Below are 19,446 nucleotides of genomic sequence, written 5' to 3'. Positions count from 1 at the left end.
GATTCAAGCAAATCTCTACTGGACTTTCCACAGGCTCTGGACGTTCTAGTCCCAGACTCATTATAGCCATTATCTCAGATGAATGCTTTTCTTCCTTAATAGCCAAACACTTTCTCTTCTTGCTAGGCAAAAGCATGGACGGATTGCTTTCAGGAAGAGGCGACTCCTGAACCTTCTCAATTTCCTCCTTAAGCTCACCAATCTGGCCTTTAACTTTTTTGGCCGAATCATCCCCTTGTGCCCTTGGACACTCTGCTTTTTCCTTCCAAGATGATGGTTTGAGTGTGGTGAGATAGCATTCTCTGGCAGCTTGCTGGTCTCCATAAAGAGATCCAATCTTCCCACCATCACATTCAAACTTCATCAGCATTAAATGGGTCACAATGACGGCCTTGATGTGATTTAAGGTAGGTCGCCCGAGAATGACATTATAAGCTGTCAAGTCTCGTACTACCAAAAATTTCACAAAAAGCGTCCTGGCCGCATCTTTTTCTCCAACTCTGACGGGCAAGGTGACGGTTCCCATAGGGTGTATGACCCCGCCGCCAAAACCAATTATAGGATGATTGACCGGCATCAAATCGTTTTTGTCAAACTTTAAACGAGACAAACAATCAGCACTGATGATGTCAGTTGAGCTTCCAGTATCAATCAAAATTCGCCAACCCTTAGATTGGCAATCTTCATTTCCACAACCAGCGGATCATCATGAGGCGTCCTAATATTCCCTCGGTCCAACTCGCTGACCACTATTTTTGGAAAAGGATCAGACTCGGCCTGGTTGGTGAGCATAACCTGGCTGAGTTCCCTCAAATAATTTTTGTGGCCGCGATTTGTCGGACCTCCAGCTGCAAATCCTCCTGAGATGACCATCACCACATCATCATCCGTGCTATCTCCGTCCATCTTTCTTCCTTGACGGTTATCCCTTTTCTGAAACTTCCTTCCTGACGAGGGTAGGTAATTGTTCATCTTTCCTTTTCGAGCCAACTCTTCTAGTGCTCGCTTCAAATGCTTGCATTCATTGGTTTCATGTCCACAATCTTTGTGAAAGTGACAATACTTGCTCTTGTCCCTGTTACGGTAAGGCGTCTTCATCTCCCGGCGCCTTTAGTTCATGCTGATCTTTTATTTCCATCAAAATGGAATATTGATCTTTGTTGAACTCTATTGGTTCAACTGAGGCCGCCGGCTCTGACCGCCTACTTCTCTTGGACGAAGTGGTCATAGAAGTCATGGCCCAAGTCTCAGCCTTCTTGGGCGGATTCTTTTTTGGCTGAACAGCTTCTTCACTTTCTTCACTTCTGGCTGTTTTGCTTCAGCACAGACCTCTGTGGCATGAATGAATGCTTCAGCCTCCCTCAGTGCTTCCGTCAAAGTAGTGATTTTCTTCTTACCAAATCAAACTTAAAACTTCCTGGTCTTAGACCTCTGATGAAGGCGTCAAACGCCACACCGCATTCAGATCTTGGATCTGCAACGCCTCCAGATTAAACCTCTTCACATAACCTCTCAAGGCTTCCTTAGGACCTTGGATGACTTTACCCAGGTGCATGCTTGTTTTCTGTTCTTGCCGATTAGCCACAAAGTGACTGGTGAATAGAATACTAAGTTCAGTAAAATTATTCACTGAATTAGGCGGCAAGTTGTTGAACCATTTTTGCGCTACTCCTTTCAAAGTAGCTGGGAAATTCTTACACCAAGTAGCATCGTCCACCCCTTGGACATACATCTGATGCTTGTAAGCTGATAGGTGATCGTCCGGATCAGTAGTTCCGTCAAAAGGATCAATGGTTGGGAGCTTAACCTTTGGGAAAGGAGGGGACTCCATGATCCTGACCGAAAAGGAGTGGGACCAATTGATCTGGAGTGCCGCCACCTGCCCCTCAATGGGTATGTGCTCCTGACGGTACTCTTTTAAAACCGGATTAGATGAGGTGTTAGCTAAGGCTGGACGCCTGTACACCATAGGCTGCAAAACTGTCTTCTCTTGCCTGGGCTGAAAAGCGGATGGACCACGGCTTCGCACCACTGTTCTGGACGGGAGCCGTAAGGACGGATCCTTCATATATGGCGTGGAGCCAGAGGCTGAACGCTGCTGCGCTGCCGCCCTCTTGGCCTCCAAGTACTCTTGGGCATCAGTCTCCATCATGTGACCAGTAGGAGGGATATTATCTGCTGGACGGACCACCAGCTTCCAGTCCATCTTCCTCCTAGAATCACTGACTGCCGGCTGCTTTCCTTTGGAAGGCGGCTTAGTCAATTCTGGCCGAGGTGGCCGACTAGCACTACTACATAATTGACCTTAAGTAACACATTTAGGTAACACTTTTCAAATTGTAGATTTTCAATATATTAAGTAACACTTTTGTAACACTTTGTCAATTTGTAACATTTAAGGTAACACTTTTATAATATGTAGCATTTTATAGTAACACTTCTGAAATGGTAACACTATAAACTTCGTAATAGGTAACACTTCTGAAATAGTAACACTAGGATTTTTAAAATAAGTAACACTTCTAAAATACTAACACTAAAAACTGTAAAATAGTGAATTTAAAATTTCTATTTAATAATTAGCTTTTAAACATTTGTTGTAGGTTAATAAAAGTTAGAAAAAAATAATAGTAAGCCAAACATCATTAACCATTGGTGATTTTGGCGCAATTATTTGAGTCTACGGAAGTTGAAAAATTAGAAAACCTAAGCCCCAAATTAAATTTCACTTTCTCTCATCCCTCGTCTCTACTCTCTCCTCTTTCCATTACTACTTTTTCTTCAAGCTCCATTAATGGAGTTCAAGCAAACTTTGACATGTTTTTGTTCAATCCTAGCACAACTTCCGCTAATATCTTTTCTCAAAATTTCGCCTTTTTGTTGAATTTGTTCGATAAAATTTTCATCTAGATTTCCTCAATTTGCGATTAGTTTCTCGCAAAATATCTCCATAAATTTCTTCTCGAATCTTCTCCTTTATCTTCTGTAACTGTTAAAACCGTGATTGAAATCATCATTTTCAGTCGAGAATTTGTAATCTAATTTTTCGTTTTTCATCAAATTTCAGCTGTAATACTACTCGAATTCATTTTAATTGTCGGAATGAAGATCACATCTTCGAATTATTGAAGTTCGTATTAATTGACGAGGTTCAATCGAATTTTCTTGCTGTAAGTCGTTTGTGAGAAATCCCTTCATTACCGTACATAAATTTTTGTTCTCAATTCCTTTTTTTCTGAATACCTGCTTTCATTTCATTGCTTTTGCTTGATTTTTCTTATTACTAGACCAAAACTTTTTGCTGTTTTGACTAATTATCCATATCATTACCTAAAACTCACTGATTGGCATATCTTTCCATTGATTTAGGCACTCAAATTTACTCTCCTGCACTCGACTTATCATTCTTTGAGATTTGATGGTTAATTATGTTGGAATTTATGAATCAATCTTCTATATTTTTTATTTACTAATTTTGCCTACGTTTTGCGGCGGCGACGATCTGCCCTTAGCACCTACAATTGGTTTGCGCACTTACAATTAGTGGTTTCCCGGCACCTGCAATCATCCTTCGGTGCATTATCTGCTTGAAATTCATTTTCGCCTGCTTCACTGAGTCTAAATTAAAGGATCCGCCATTGACGATGATTATGAGATTTTAGAAGCTTTCTTGCGGTTTTTTTTCTCTATATTGTCAATTCCACTAACAATTCTGGGAGGTTTGTACAATATTGCTTACTTTTTGGTTGTTTAATGTTACTTACTGTTACTAGTTGATACCTCTTTGAACTCCATTAGGTAATCTACCTGCACTTTTCTTGGTTTTTTATTATTAGTGTGATTATGTCCCTCTTAATTGTTAGGTTGTATGAGGTTTTAGTGTAATTGATTGTTTTCATGAGGAGCTTTCCTGTTGTTTCTCTGACTTAATAGGAATTTGGCTGACTAGATGGGGGTCGGTGAAACTGGACTATATGATTTCAAGCCTTGTGTGTGACTTGTACAGCTTGAAGTGCATATTAGGACAGTTAATTAGTTTATTTTGTTTCAGCATTTGACTATGAATATAGGGTTGCTTAAAAATTTCCCCAAACTTAATATAGTTCTTTTTCCCCATCTTATCCTCTTCATCTAGATATTGGGAGCTTAAACCTTCAATCCCCTCAATCTGCTCCTTGTGCTATGCAAAATGGTGGCAGTTTAGATCATGTTGCAGTTGTTACTGTATTTTGGAGAACTTCCATTACTCCTTATTTTCTTAACTTATTAAACTTTTCTTCATATGATACATGTAGTCTATTTTTCCTACTTTTTCTGAGATAATCATCAAATAGTTTTGGCCACCCCAATCTCCATGCATTAAAAATCCAATGAACTAGAAAAATAAACAAAGGTAGAAGGAACATCTCTAAAGAAGTGGTAAGCATCAATAGTAAAGTTACTACCTTAACCCAAAAATGAACAAGTTTGTAAGTTGATAATTATTCTGCAATCCGAGAAAATCACCATCTTTTCCATATATTGTTAAATAGAGAGAATTAGATCTACATATATGCTTAAAAGCTTTGTTACAAGGAGTTAGTGGCATAAGTTAGCTTGACAGGTGGCTTGGTGTATGGGTGCATAATAGATTGTTGTGCTTGGCATCAGTCTGTAATGAATGCATCAGCTAGCAATAAGCAATAACTAATCCACTAGAATGAAGAGGATGACAATGACAAAATGGAAAAACATTGACATCTCATTCTGAAAAGGTTGATGCTCAGTTTTTGAATTAAAGTTTTTAACTAACCTGGTACACTCTTTGAAATTGTTATGATTTATCGTTTTATAGATTGCAGCAGAAAATATAAGTCTTGTGGTGCTTAAGAATAGTACAAATCAGATGCTTTATTTCAATTTGTTATATTCGTGACCAGTAACAAGAAAGAGAACTAGCAGGTAATTACTTTCCCTTCTTATCTTTTAATTCCCTCCTACTTCATAATTTGTCTAGTGCAAGTCTACAACTCTATTTATGTTCTTGACTTTCACCACTTTTGAGTTGAGTTGGTGTTGTTCTCAACCCAGTTTATAACAAATTATCTATATAAACGTATTATATGAATGGCTAACAGTATACACAAATTCATAAGAAATGTGTTACATAACAACTTCATCATAGAAGACTATAAACATATTATATGAATAACTATAAAATTACTTTCATCTACTGTTGTTGAAGGCTTTACAACCATATATAAAACATGTGCAGTTGATTGATTGGACTTGCAGCTTGAAGCTTAATCTATTGCTGGACTTTTGTATGTACATATCCTTTGGAAATAATAATTACATGTATTTTGTTGTTTATTGCATGTAGAAAATAAGTTGTTTCATTTTAAGATAGAAGTAGCTGCAATTAGTATTGCTTGTATACTTTCCTAAATGGAGTGCTAGGATGAGGAAGAGGATTAATACCACCAACTTTTTCAAAGTTTATCTTGTTGAATTCTTGATTATGAGGAAGAGGATTAATACCACCAACTTTTTCAAAGTTTATCTTGTTGAATTCTTGATTAAGAAGGCTTGAGACAGTGTTACATTTAAACAAAGAGAGTATCTGTTGAATTCTACTTTAATCATGGCAGTGTAATTAGTTATGGCCTGTTTTAAATGATCTTTTTCTATCAACTTTTGAGTAGCATTTTAAAAGGGGAGCGAACTAGAGGGTCAACTATGTGCAAAGATGTCCATAATTGGACATTAAATGACCGCAAGCCTATTAATTTTAATAAAATGGAGAGGCCTATTGGTTAAGATAAGAAAACTTTCTAGAAATTTCGAGGTTCTTGGGTACTTTAGTTCGTAATTCTTATGTAGCGGTACTGAGCAAGCTTACTTGGCATCATGTGGTAGACAAGGAAATATATTTGGAGTTAAGGTATGCGCCTCATTAGATGACCTTTTCGATTCTCTATTGTCTTTAATAACCTTACCTAACTATGTGTCTCATCTTATTAATATTATCAATGAAATATATGATATTTAAAGAAAGGAAAGAGCCTGTGTTAGCATCGATTGGGAGGTTTCAAATAGACATAATTGCACTATAAATCAAGAACACTTAAGTTCATACGATAATGATGATGATAGGAAAATAAAAATGCTTTGGACTCAATGCCACCTTCAGATTTCAAGGATGTGCTATTATTTGGTTTTTGGAACTAGTACATGTATCTATTCTGCTTTTTTATAGTGTTTATGCACTAATTTTTTTGCTTTATTAATATTAGTGTTATTTTTCTATTTTAGAGAACAAGAGAGAAATAGTAGCAAGGTAAACAAGCTTGTTATTGTAGTAGAGAGCTTAAACTCCATTTAGCTCTTGAGTTTTGTGTGGTAGTGAACTGAAAAAATAGGATCTAGATTTAGGATTCCGTTAGTCAAAAGTGGTATAGGAGTTCATTATTAATGAACATCTACATGTCTTTTTTATCTCTTTTCCCTCCCCTCTCTAGCTCTTCTGGCTGGCTTTCGTGTGGCATAGAAAAATTTCAAGCAACATACTATCATTTAAATGTAGCCACTTCTCCATATTCATATTTCATGATATTATTTTGAATTTCTAATATATTTACTTTCTTTGCCTATGAATAAATAATATTGTTGTTGAAGGTTTCATCTTTAATTTTTTTCATTATAGGATCAAGATAAGCAAAATGAAGAATTCAAGTATCAACTCATGATATCGAGGTCATTAAAAAAATATATGCATATGGCGGGTGGACTAAAGATGGATCGGAGATGAGATGATCATTCTTCACAACAAAACTCCGGGTTGGAAGTATTGACAAATTGGCATACATGGACTAGGAAGGTGCGTGCATATGGCGAGATGACAGAAGATGAAGACTAGATATATGACTATTAGGTCTAATGTCAGATTATCATATGAATATGTTGCTTGTTGGAAGGTTGTGATTTTATATAGTACATAATTTATTTTTCATTAGTTTCTTTTTGGAAATATAGCACTAGTCGGTGTATGAAACTAAATCATTATTGTAATATAACATATATTAATTTCTTATAGTCTGATTAGTATTTTTATTGTAATTTCAAATAAATATATATATTAAAGAAAAGTGTTACCTAATTACCTATAAGGCGCTACAAGAGATGGTAAAAAGTGTTACCTAATGTTGAATGAAGTGTTACTATAGGCTAATTGTAAGACTAAAAGATATTACTAATGATATAAAAGTGATACATAAGAAATTGTGGGTAACACTTTAAAAGTGTAACAATAGACATTAAAAGTGTTACATAAGAAATTGTGGGTAACACTTTAAAAGTGTTATAATAGACATTAAAAGTGTTACATAAGAAAATTTTAAGTAACACTTGTTAAAGTGTTACTACAAGCATTTAAAAGTGTTACCTAATAGCATAGGTAACACGGGCAGATGTAACACCCAAATAAGTGTTACCTATTATCTATAGTAACACTTTAAGTACTTTTAGTAACATTTTTTAGGTGTTACTTAAGGTTAATTATGTAGTAGTGTAGGTCCTGGACGACCCTCTTGGGATCGCCCTTTAAGTGGCGCAGCTGCCTCTTCTCTCGGACTCATCTGAAAAAATAGCATGTTGTTCTTAATCTGCTCTTCCATAACAGCGGCCATCCTGGCCTGGAAGTCATTTAATACATTTTCCAAATGACCAGCAGTCACTGGACGGTCAAGATTTTCTTGGATGACTGGAGTTACAGTCCTACCCTCGAGGTGAACGGCAGCATGGCCCTGATCCCTGCCTCGAGGTGGCCTCTCGTCATCAACGGTATCATCCACCTGAACTCTAAAACTTCTGTTCCTTGCCACATTCGAAGAGTGACAGTCCGTCATTGTTGCGTCTTCCCACAGACGGCGCCAAATGTTATGTAGTGTAAAACTAGCAACTTATATCACAACTCCCAAAGATGGGTTCTTGAAATCGGAGACTTGTGCAACAATGATTGATTCAAATCCCGAAGCAAACTCCTGACCAGAGCCGTTGATTTTTTAGGCTACAACATATGGTATAAACTTTTAATGTTTTATTCTTGTAATGTTATATGGGTGAAATTATAAATAAAATTATATCATCTTATACAATTGTAAACATTTATACCTTCATCAGATTAGTTACTAAACTAATTCGTAGTTTTACATCCGTTTAACACTAATCTATTTCAAATTATATCGTTTGTAACTAAACTGATGACCTGCAATTTTCATACCTGTTCACAGTTGACCTGCTAGCCAAACTCGTTTCTTGTTAGAGGCAACTAATTAGAGGCAACCAATTATTTGTTCCAAAAAGTAATTAGAGGCTACATCTTAGTTTTTAGAGGCACCTTGCCTCTATAAGCAATTTTTCTTGTAGGGCCCCATCCTGTCTATTGTTTATCCATGTAAAAGGGTGACCCTCATAATGAATGTCTCGAAGGGTACAAAAATCAGTGGCTTGCCTAAATGCATCAATCTCTGACATGATTCTTCGGGTTCCCCCCACATTTTGTCATGGTTCAAGATACTATTGAAATCTCTGAGACAAAGCCATGGCATTGTACATTCAGCCCCAAGTTCCACCAACATTCTCTATGTATCATGCTTCCTTTCTTCCTCTAGGAGACCATAAACTCCTATGAGTCTCCATTGACTTCCACTGCTAGTAGTAACCACAAAATCATATGATATAGTGAAAAGGACCTAAGGGTAAGGTTTAAATTCTCGTCCCATAACATGGCAAAGCCTCCCCTCCTCTGTCTAATCACTATCACAATCAACGTTCAAAAAATTATAGTAGTTAAGTTTCCTCTTCACACTTTCCTTCTTAGTACCTTTTAATTTCGTCTCCGAGAGGAAGACGAAATTGGGGTGTTCAATGCAAATAGTGTCCCTAAGAGCATTTTCCACCCGAAGACTCCCCAATCCCTAACAATTCCAAGTAAGGGCTATCATTGTGGTTCGTGGGTTGTTTGGCAACCTTCGCTACTATTGTTTCTGATAGTATATTGGCATATAAAAAGTTCACCTTCAATCTCCCTTCTGACTCTTTTTCATCATTACATCCTCACCTTCACATGATGTCTTCCTTTTTTCTCCCACTTTATCAACCATTCCGTTGTCATACTTGCACTCGCTCCTTTTTCCTTCATGCTCATGATCTTCCACACCTTCCTGTGTTTTGTTTTTGCATTCGGAGTGCCTCATACAAAGAAGGAAATAGTTGGTACTTATAAAGTAGATGTGATCATATTTGAAGGAGGTGGGGGGGGGGGGGTTTAACACTTACGCTCTTGTCCATTGGAGCCTCCCGTTTGTCTTCTACATTTTCCCCCAAGGATACCAGCACATGTAGCCCTACATTGGTATCACTGTAAATCTGTTCATTTTCCTCTTCTACTGTTACAGTGATGGTGTTATCTTTAACATTAAGTTGAGCATTATCTGTTTTTGTAGTCAATATAAGACTGTCTTTATCAAAGTCCTTATTTGTTGAACTTGGATCCTTTGTTGAACCAACAAATCCTTACTTCTTTGGAACAAATAGGAGTTTCTTTGTTGTAGCATATACCTTCACCTCCTTTACACTATGCCCTCTACCCTTCCTCGGTGATGCCTTTAGATACATACCCCATCGTGGACCACATTTCTATTTTTCCTCCTAAACTAACACACAATCATTCCCACTATTCCCCATAACCCCACACATGAAGCAAAAGAATGTAAGTTGTTCGTAATTGAGTTTAACTTTCACAACCTTCCCTTCTCTGTTTACGACATTCTGGACTCTTTAAATAGGCTTTCTCACATCCATTATAAACCTCATTCTCATGTCCTTCTCTAATCCCAGTCGCACCCATCTTCATCAATCTCCATTAGAGCACCAAGGTTTGCTGCAATTACATTTACACGAGCATCAAAACGACAATTAAATGATACATAATCAATTCGCACCCAAAAATGGGGGAAATTTAGCAGAACCTCATCTAGCTAGTTGTTCATTTCCCATGATATCATTCAGGATGAGGAGGCTATATCCAAAGCACCATCGTCTCCCTGACATGACCTTCTCTTTATCGCACCAATGGAAAAATTGAAAGACAAATAAATTTGACCTGATTGCTCGAATGATCACCTTTCCTACCAGCATCCGTGCTTGGGACATATTCTGTTTAAGAGCTTTAACGTTCAACGTTCTTTCAGTCAACATACGTCCTACAACCATGAGTGGAACCCTATCATCAGATTATGACGCATCCACTGTACCAAAATCCACCACATCATCTCCTCGTCATCCATATTGGCTGGACATTTAACCACATAGAGTGGTAAGATTACCTTTTTGGGAGGTAGTTGTTGCCCTTTATTTCATGGGCAGTTTCTTTTTTCTATAAGCTACGATCTCTCCCAATCTGTTAGCTTTTTAGCAAGCAAACGTTGAAATATTTTTCTTGATATTTTTTTCAAGAAAAAGAAAACATGAAAATAATTAGATTAGATTAGTTTCACTGCTAATTATCGTTGTGAAACTTTGAGGTACGAAACGTTTCTCTACCAATACCGAAACTATACCTAAACCTCTATCCTCTACTACAACCACTACCTTGCCAAACACTCATTTTTTTTTTCCCGGGTAGCTTTTCGACTTTATCAAACCTTTACCCGCTTCCTCAAACGCTATTGCTAAACAAAGCCTATCTATTTGGACTTTGATTACGACTACTTTGTTTCATAATGCATGCACCATTTACCATTTGAACAATCGTTGTCTCATCATCGTGTAAGAATAAACTTAGTCAAGCGGGATCTTATTTAATTCGCCTCAATGTGCGGATACCAAATACCAATTGTTTATAAATTTTACTTAAACACAATTAGAGATATTAATTTTCAAAGAAAATGGTGCATGTCTTATGAAACGGAGGTAGATTAGTGTCTGAAATACATAAAAAAGCAAATGATGCATGCTCAAAGAGGTAGTATATTGTTCATGAAACAAATCAGGTTCTTTCATACTTCGTCCAGTTTTTACTAGTTTACCTGTTTTGACTTTTGACACAATTCACATACACGACTTTCATTATACATTACAATTTATACGTAAAGAAAAATATAGTCATGTGCGATCTTGTTAGATTCGTCTCAATGTGTTTTATCCATATATCAACTTTTTTGTAATTTTTGCTTATTGATGATTAGAGAAATCAAGGAACAAATTAGTGTCTCGTTGAATGTGATCCAAATAAATGGATAAACTAATAAAAGCTAGAGAGAGTCTTTACTTAGATTAGTGTTGTCTACCAGATAATCAATTACTAGAATTGATGCGAAATTTTTTCCATATAATTTGCAAATTGGTTCACCGTATAATAAAATTAAATGAATTTATATTGGACACAACTTTTATCTTATTGTCGACCCCCTCATGCCTCATGGATGATCAAGCAAGACTCATGCAATGAAAATTTGAAAATGATTGAGATGCTCATAATATTTAATTTTCAAAACTTCGTCAAAAATTCTACGAATATTCCATATATATGCAAATTGCAAAACTTGCTATTTGCTAATTTACTAACAGGCTAACACAAGGCCCGCGGGTCAGGAGAAAAGAGAAAAATAGCAGCAAGTATCTGGTAAGGCCAACCCAACGGCGCACCACGTTTATTTATTTACAAGGGAATATATCAAGTTATAGCAACTTCCAATAACTTTACCACACAACTACTTATCGTGCGCCACTCCTTCCTTTATATAAAAAAAAGCTTTCTCGCACCTTCTCCACTATCTAACTTCACCACCCATTTTGATTTCTACTTCATACTCTCTTTGTAAGTTGTATAGATCTAAACTCATTTTCTCTCTCCTTAATTTCAAGATCTCTGTAACTTTTTTTTAATCATTGAATTTATTCATTTGTTTTTTTTATTAGATTTGATTAAAAATGGCGACAAAAAGGAGTGTATCAACACTACAAGAATCAGATTTGAAGGGGAAAAGAGTATTTGTTAGGGTTGATTTAAATGTTCCATTAGATGATAATTGTAACATCACTGATGATACAAGAATTCGTGCTGCTATTCCCACTATTAAATACTTGTCTGGTTATGGGGCTAAAGTCATCCTCTGCAGTCATCTGGTAAAATCAATACTCATGCTTTTTTTAATTTGTGTTTCTTTGAGTTTTATGATTTGATTTGTTTTGCTAAGCCTTTGTTGATTGGTAAATTATGTTGAATTTGTAGCTCAGATTTCGTGTTAATCGATGTAGTTTACTGAATGTAGTGTTTTTTGTTTTGGATTTTAATAGAAATATAAATCTGAGTTTGTTTGCAACAATGTTATACTTGACGGGGTGAAACTTGTGTGAGACGGGTTCGGTGTTTTATGTTATTCTGGGTTTGGATTTTTGTTGAATTTGTTGCATGATGTATATAATTTTCTGGGTTGTTTGAAACAATAACATACTCCATTCTCTCATGATATAACGCCTGTTTCTCATTTTTCATGAGAATCGAGTAGACTGAAGAATATTATCATTTCAATGATGTACTTGTACTGTTAAGCTAGATTTTTTTTTTTATTTTAATAGTAAAAAAATCATATGGCCAAATATAACCAGAACTACATTGAAACCAAAATTAACTATTAGGATTACCATTACATATTTCTAACCATTATTGCCCTAACATTTCATGGATTCCAGCCTAAACCATTAAAAGTTGAAATATCTGAAAGGGGAGCAATTTTTGGGACACTAAAAAAGACGCGAACTATAGTATTGAATGCAGGGAGTGTGTCTCTTTTCCTATCGGATGAACTTTTGTGAAATGGGTTTGGTGGTTTATATTGTTCTGTATCTGGGTTTCTGTTGAATTGGTGGCATGAGATATGTTATGTTAAACGGGTTAATGGGTAGTTATCTCTCAATTGATTGCAAAAAATTGATTCTTTTGGGCTACTGAAGCTTATCAGGTGCATTTAGTGCAGTATCTGTTTCACTTCTTAGACATGAGAAAGACTTTCAGGCTTTTTGCTCAAGTAACAGCTTTCAGTTTATCGGATGTATATCTATGATGTATATTTTGGGCTCTTGCTTTTGTAAGTTAGGTGAGTGAAAATAGCAGATTTGTTGACAGTATAGTATATATGTGTCTTTGTAGTTTCTTCGTGATCTATATAAAGAGAAGAAGAATTTATTTTCTAGGAATCGAGGTGATCTAAACTGGATTTTAGATATGGTTGTGGTTTTGGCGCTCTTTTGCATGGCATTGTAGATTTTTAAAACTGATCTGAATTGAGTTAATCTTGGTCGAGTGATATTTGAGTTATACTTAAAGATGTAAGATTTTGTGATATTTTCTTTTTTTTTTAATTCAAGTTTTTGAAAATTGTGATACCACTTTATGCTGGCGTTACCTCTGCTTGCCTTCATTTTCTGGTAGTATGAAATATGAAATTGCCCTTGTACTTGCATTCACTAAAACGACTTTGCTATGTGTTGGAAAGGTGTGGTTTCTCCTGTTTTATGGTTTTCCCTTCTCACTTTTGGCCTTGTGCTCTACAACTTATCTTCTGTACTTCTAGGTAAGAGGGTACTTGATATGGTTTTCAAGAGGTTATTTGCTTCCACAATTTACTGAATGTGCATGTGTGATCTAGGTTTTTCGATTTCTATTGGAACTTTGTTTTTCTTGTTATGGCGCTATCTTCTTGATGATAATCTTGGTTTCCTATTTGCTTCCAGGGACGTCCAAAAGGTGTCACTCCCAAATTCAGCTTGAAGCCCCTTGTACCAAGGCTTTCTGAGCTTCTTGGATGTGAGGTCTGATCCCCCATTGGTCTCTGTGTTTTGGTGTCTGTTGTGAATAAACCTCCTCTTACATTAAAAAAAAAAAGAATTGTGAAACAAAAGAATGATTTATATGACTAACACTTTCTTGTTGTATCTGTAATTTGGTACAGGTTAAAATGGCAAAAGATTCCATTGGTGAGGAAGTTGAGAAAATGGTAGCTGAGTTGCCTGAAGGAGGTGTTGTGCTTCTTGAGAATGTGAGATTCTACAAAGAGGAAGAGAAGAATGACCCTGAATTTGCAAAGAAATTGGCTTCTCTAGCAGATGTGTATGTGAATGATGCATTTGGGACTGCCCACAGAGCTCATGCTTCCACTGAGGGTGTTGCCAATTATTTGAAGCCCTCTGTTGCTGGCTACTTGATGCAGAAGGTACTTGATTTATAAGTGCAGTATTCCTGTTCTATCTAGGGACATTGATACTGGAGTTCTTTACTTTTTAATTAATATTTAACATTTAGTGTTTAAATTCTATTTTGATCTTTAACTTCCGAATTCTGTAATTACTATTCCATCTTAACATGTGTAGGGTAACCAATGTTACCTGATTCGCTATCCAATTCGCCTTTTGAGTCCACTCACTGAATGTGGTAGTTTTATTGCACCCAATCATACTTCTGTTGAGATGACTTTAAGTGATGGCTTGAAAGTGTCTGGCCACATCTTGGCCTTGTTTGGCAATTAGTGGATAGTTGTTAGCTATTGTATTAGCTGATAGCCGTTAGCTGATTGTATTAGATGATTTAACTAGTTGATTGTATTAGCTGTTTGTATAAAGGTGTTTGGTAAGTAGTTGATAGCTGATTGTTACATTATTGTGCAACATGACCAATAAGGACATGTGCATAATAATTTATTGTTGTATATTTTATTATTCATTAATGTAATTTTTAACAACTTTAGGACATAAATGTATCGGCCCACTCATTCCCAAACCTCTAATGTCAAAAAGCTCCTCCATCCAACTTTTTCAAAAAGAGCTTTTTGGGCTGAAAATGCTAATTGAAACCTCTTTTTACCAAACACTCAAATTAGGGGATTGACTAGTCAAATCCTCTAATATGAGCTCAAACTTCTAATTTTTTACCCCAAACCTCTCTTCCAAACAAGGCCTTTATGTTCTGTTTGATACTTCCCTAATGTTCCTTTTTTAAAAAAAAACTGTTCTGTTTGGTTACTTCTTTTTAAGATTATAACTGCTTTGTTAATTAATCGAGTATGCTGAATCATTGGTTGTAAGGTAATGTTTTTGTTGATAGATGGCTTATTTACTCTATTGCAGGAGCTCGACTACCTAGTCGGAGCTGTGGCAAACCCCAAGAAACCTTTTGCTGCTATTGTTGGTGGCTCCAAAGTGTCATCAAAGATTGGTGTGATTGAGTCCTTGTTAGCTAAGGTGGACTATCTTATACTTGGAGGAGGTATGATATTCACTTTTTACAAAGCCCAAGGAATCTCAGTTGGATCCTCTCTTGTGGAGGAAGACAAGCTTGAGCTTGCAACTTCTCTCATCGAGAAGGCAAAGGCTAAAGGAGTATCTTTGATGCTTCCTACTGACGTTGTAATTGCTGATAAGTTTGCCGCTGATGCTGAAAGCAAGGTCTGTATTGGAGATTTTATTGGTGCCAATTTTATTTATGTGGTCTTCATATGACTGAATGTCGATGAGTATTCAAAGTGCTAGTGTGCAAATTTGTATTTATGTCGTCTTCATATGATCGAATGTCGATGAGTATTATCACGATTGATATGGTGTCGTTATAGTGTACTTTTCTTTGATGCTTCCTACTGACGTTCTAATCGCTGATAAGTTTGCTGCTGATGCTGAAAGCAAGGTTTGTATTGGAGACTTTTTTGGTGCAATTTTATATATGTGGTCTCCATATGACTGAATGTCCATGAGTATTCAAAGTGCTAGTGTGCAAATTTATTTGTATTTATCCGGTCTTCATATGATCGAATGTCGATGAGTATTATCACGATGGATGTGGTCTCATTATAGTGTACTTTTCTGTAGACTGTACCAGCCTCTGCAATCCCAGATGGTTGGATGGGATTGGACATTGGACCAGATTCTATCAAGACTTTCAACGAGGCTTTGGATAAAACCCAAACCATCATATGGAATGGACCGATGGGTGTTTTTGAATTTGACAAATTCGCTGCAGGAACTGAGGTAATTGTTAAAATAAGATGTTTCCATCTATTATCCAATTCAACCATAACTACTTCCTGTTGTATTGGTTGGTTGGTTAATCCATTAAAAAACAAGGTTGCAAATATCATTCATTTATTAAAGATTTGCGACATTGGTAGAATTGTCTGTTCTGATCTATTACACTTTAATTTCTGTTCAGGCCGTAGCCAGGAAGTTGGCCGAGCTTAGTGGAAAGGGTGTGACCACAATCATCGGTGGAGGTGATTCTGTTGCTGCTGTGGAGAAGGTTGGTCTTGCTGACAAGATGAGCCACATCTCTACTGGAGGCGGTGCAAGCTTAGAACTTTTGGAAGGCAAACCGTTGCCCGGTGTTCTTGCCCTTGATGATGCTTAAGTATAATCTTCTCTTGCTGCCTGGTCTTTTGCCCGAAGTTTATGAAAAACTGGGTTTTTCTTGCCTGTAGAGGAGTTAGTGCAGGTCTTAAATAAACTTTTTTTTCCGAGAATATTTGGAACACAGGTGTCAATAATTTAAGTATCTCTCTTTTGCTGTGGTTTCTCGTCGTGAGAAGGATCTCTTCTTCAGGTTTAGTCTCCGTGTTCAGTTTGTCAAGGGACCATGAACAATATCTAATATCACAAACGGAACAATTCCAAACTATGTTAACTTACTTAACTACCACTAACTTGTCCAAATATGACATGAAAGTATTCGAAAACCTAAAGGAAATTATACGATAATTTATGCAGCAAGAAAACATACCATCAGGCCTGCCTTGACCATGCGTGCGCTGAGGGCAGCTCTTTGCATCTAACCTAGAGGGCACATGTGTCGTGTCTGACGCATCTAGACGAAAATTCCCATATTAAATCAAAAATTAACAAAAATCGTATTCCAAGGAACGAACGCTAAAAATCATTTTCACAACCACACTAATTGTCCTGAGCAAAGTTGTAAAGCTTAATTCACAGAGAAGTCATAGGAACAATCATAAAATCACAAGAAATAACATCCTAACATAAACTAATCATAGGAAATCATTAACAACAATTCTAATAACATGATTTAGATTCTACCAAACAAACAAGTGACAGCAATGAAAACTATTGTCCACAACAATAAAAGTACACGGCACATACATGCAAACTTACACAATATGTTCATCAAATTCCCAAGATTAAAACATAAATCAAACAAGTCTAAACATAATCCTAACAATTTAATCTTTTCCCTAACACTATCGCGATTCTCTAGCGTTCTAAGATAATGACTAGTTACCTAGAACGTCGGGAAAATATTGTAGCAACAAGACACTAGGTGCACTCCACGTGTGTAGGGTATCGTCCTCCGAATTGTCTCCTAAAGCAACAAAACTTAGATTAGTAAAGGTTTTAGGATGATAGAATTGACAAGGTTTAAGCATAACGTGTTAAACGTTGATGAAAGAAAAAAAATCTCCTTACTCTTGCTTCCAAGATGGCGTGAAGAATGAAAAGAATGGTGCTTGAAATTTATGATATAAAATTAGATATTTTAAGGGAAAAATGACATGTTTAAGGAGGGATTAATGTGGTGATTTAGTGGAGATTATAAAGGAGTTCAAGGAGACACCCAATGATCATTACAACTCTTCACTCCCTCTTCAAACTTGTTGAAATTCGGCCAGCATAGCACACCACACGTGTTGCACCATTTCATCACTCAAGTCGGTCCATCAACATTATATAAAATGCTATGCGACAAAACCGTATCCTAAACGCCTAAAGGAATAATGAAACTAATATAATATTTAAAATAAGGATTTTTTAACAAGAATAATACAAACTTTTGGACCCATTCTCTCACAATAATACAAACTTTTGATTAAAATTTCTCTAGTAGGGCAATACTAACTTGTTGCAGGAGGTAGCAAGCTGAGTTGGTTCACGTGGGTAGGGGATTGGGGGAGGAGGGAGAATAAAGAAAGATCATTTTGTAATTTTCTTTTGACCAGTTTTATCGGTTACAAGTCAACTTGACCTATTGGAGGAATATTGATGTAAAGTTTGTATTATTAAAAAATAATCAAAAGTATGTATTATTGCGAGAGAAGGACAAAAGTTTGTATTATTGTAGTTAAAAAATCCTTAAAATAATTAACTAATTATTTTTAAATGAATATATACTTCCTTCATTCTAAAATAAATGAAACACTTGTCATTTTAGGTTGTTTCCAAATAAATGAAACATTTTACTTCTCTAGATCTTACTGCTCATCACATGGGTCCTTATTTTTCTTTCTCTCTATCTCTCTCCTCTCATAAATCCCCATGCCAAGGTCATACGATTCATTCAAAACAGAACGGATGAAGTATAAAAATAGAACACAATATATAAATGTATATATATAACATATTCACATGCGTAAGAATATTTTAGTAATAAAATATTTAATTTTTTATTGAAATATACTAACTTAGTATAATTAATTGCAAAAAATCAGGAGCAAAGACACAAGGTGTTAAAGTTTCATCCTAGAAACCTGCAAATAACTCAAATACCTGAGATGAACAACTTGGGATATTTAAGTGTCATAGACTCTTCGATCTCCTAGGTGGCTCCCTCATACTTTTGACTCCTCCAAAGCACTTTAACGAAAGGAATCACCTTCGTCCTCAAAGCAAGGTTCTGATTTTCCATAATATGAACTAGTCGTTACTCATATGTCTGAATCGAGTCAACTGAAACTGACTCGACTCGACTCACATCAGAAGGATCGCTACGATATCTACTCAACTGCGATACATGAAAGACATCACGAACCTTTGACAACTTAGGCGACAAAGCTAGTCGATACGTAACTTCCCCAATCCTCTCAACAATCTCACTAGGGACCAACATACTTCGGACTCAGCTTGCCCCTATGAGCAAATCGCATCACCCCTTTCATAGGAGAAACCTTCAACAAAACCTTACCCCCAACTTCAAAGGAAATAGGCTTCCGATGCAAATCAGCATATGATATGCCTATTTTGAGCAGCCTTCATCTTAGCTTGAGTCACTTTCACTTGCTCAACAGTATCCTGAATCAACTCTAGCCCCAAAATCAAAGAATCACTAATGTCGCTCCAACAAGTAGGTTTACGACACTTTCTTCCATACAAAGCCTCATACGCAAACATTTGAATACTAACCTCATAAATGTTGTTATATGAGAACTCCACCAGACTAAGTGACTTGACCCATGACTGCTGAAATTCTAGGGCACAAGCACGAAGCATATCCTCTAGAGTTTAAGTAATTCTCCCAGTATGACATCTGCCGTAGCATGAAATGCAGTGCTCAACTTCAATTTCAAATCAAAATCCTCTTGCAAAGTAACCAAGAAATGAGACAGGTTTCTCAGATCACGGTTAGAGACAATG

General features: G+C 36.4%; 1 protein-coding gene and 1 long non-coding RNA gene across 2 annotated transcripts; both read left to right on the top strand.

Annotated features, from left to right (window-relative positions):
* The first annotated feature begins 2,657 nt into the window (after positions 1 to 2,657).
* Positions 2,658 to 7,138, top strand: LOC125494947 (uncharacterized). Its single transcript, XR_008968004.1, has 2 exons — positions 2,658 to 5,303; positions 6,686 to 7,138. It is a non-coding gene; the product is annotated as an uncharacterized LOC125494947 (long non-coding RNA).
* A 4,564-nt stretch (positions 7,139 to 11,702) lies between these two features.
* On the top strand, positions 11,703 to 16,598 carry LOC104887096 (phosphoglycerate kinase 3, cytosolic). Its single transcript, XM_010671683.4, has 7 exons — positions 11,703 to 11,860; positions 11,962 to 12,168; positions 13,777 to 13,854; positions 13,995 to 14,255; positions 15,166 to 15,483; positions 15,901 to 16,059; positions 16,241 to 16,598. Exons 2-7 carry the CDS (start codon positions 11,974 to 11,976, stop codon positions 16,433 to 16,435), a joined length of 1,206 nt encoding a protein of 401 aa, XP_010669985.1. The 5' UTR covers positions 11,703 to 11,860; positions 11,962 to 11,973; the 3' UTR covers positions 16,436 to 16,598.
* The last annotated feature ends 2,848 nt before the right edge of the window (positions 16,599 to 19,446 follow it).

This window comes from Beta vulgaris, chromosome 2, assembly GCF_026745355.1.
Source record: "Beta vulgaris subsp. vulgaris cultivar EL10 chromosome 2, EL10.2, whole genome shotgun sequence".
Lineage (NCBI taxonomy): Eukaryota > Viridiplantae > Streptophyta > Magnoliopsida > Caryophyllales > Amaranthaceae > Beta > Beta vulgaris.
The sequence above is the reverse complement of the archived record's forward strand: the minus strand, read 5'-3'. Positions and strand labels throughout refer to the sequence as shown.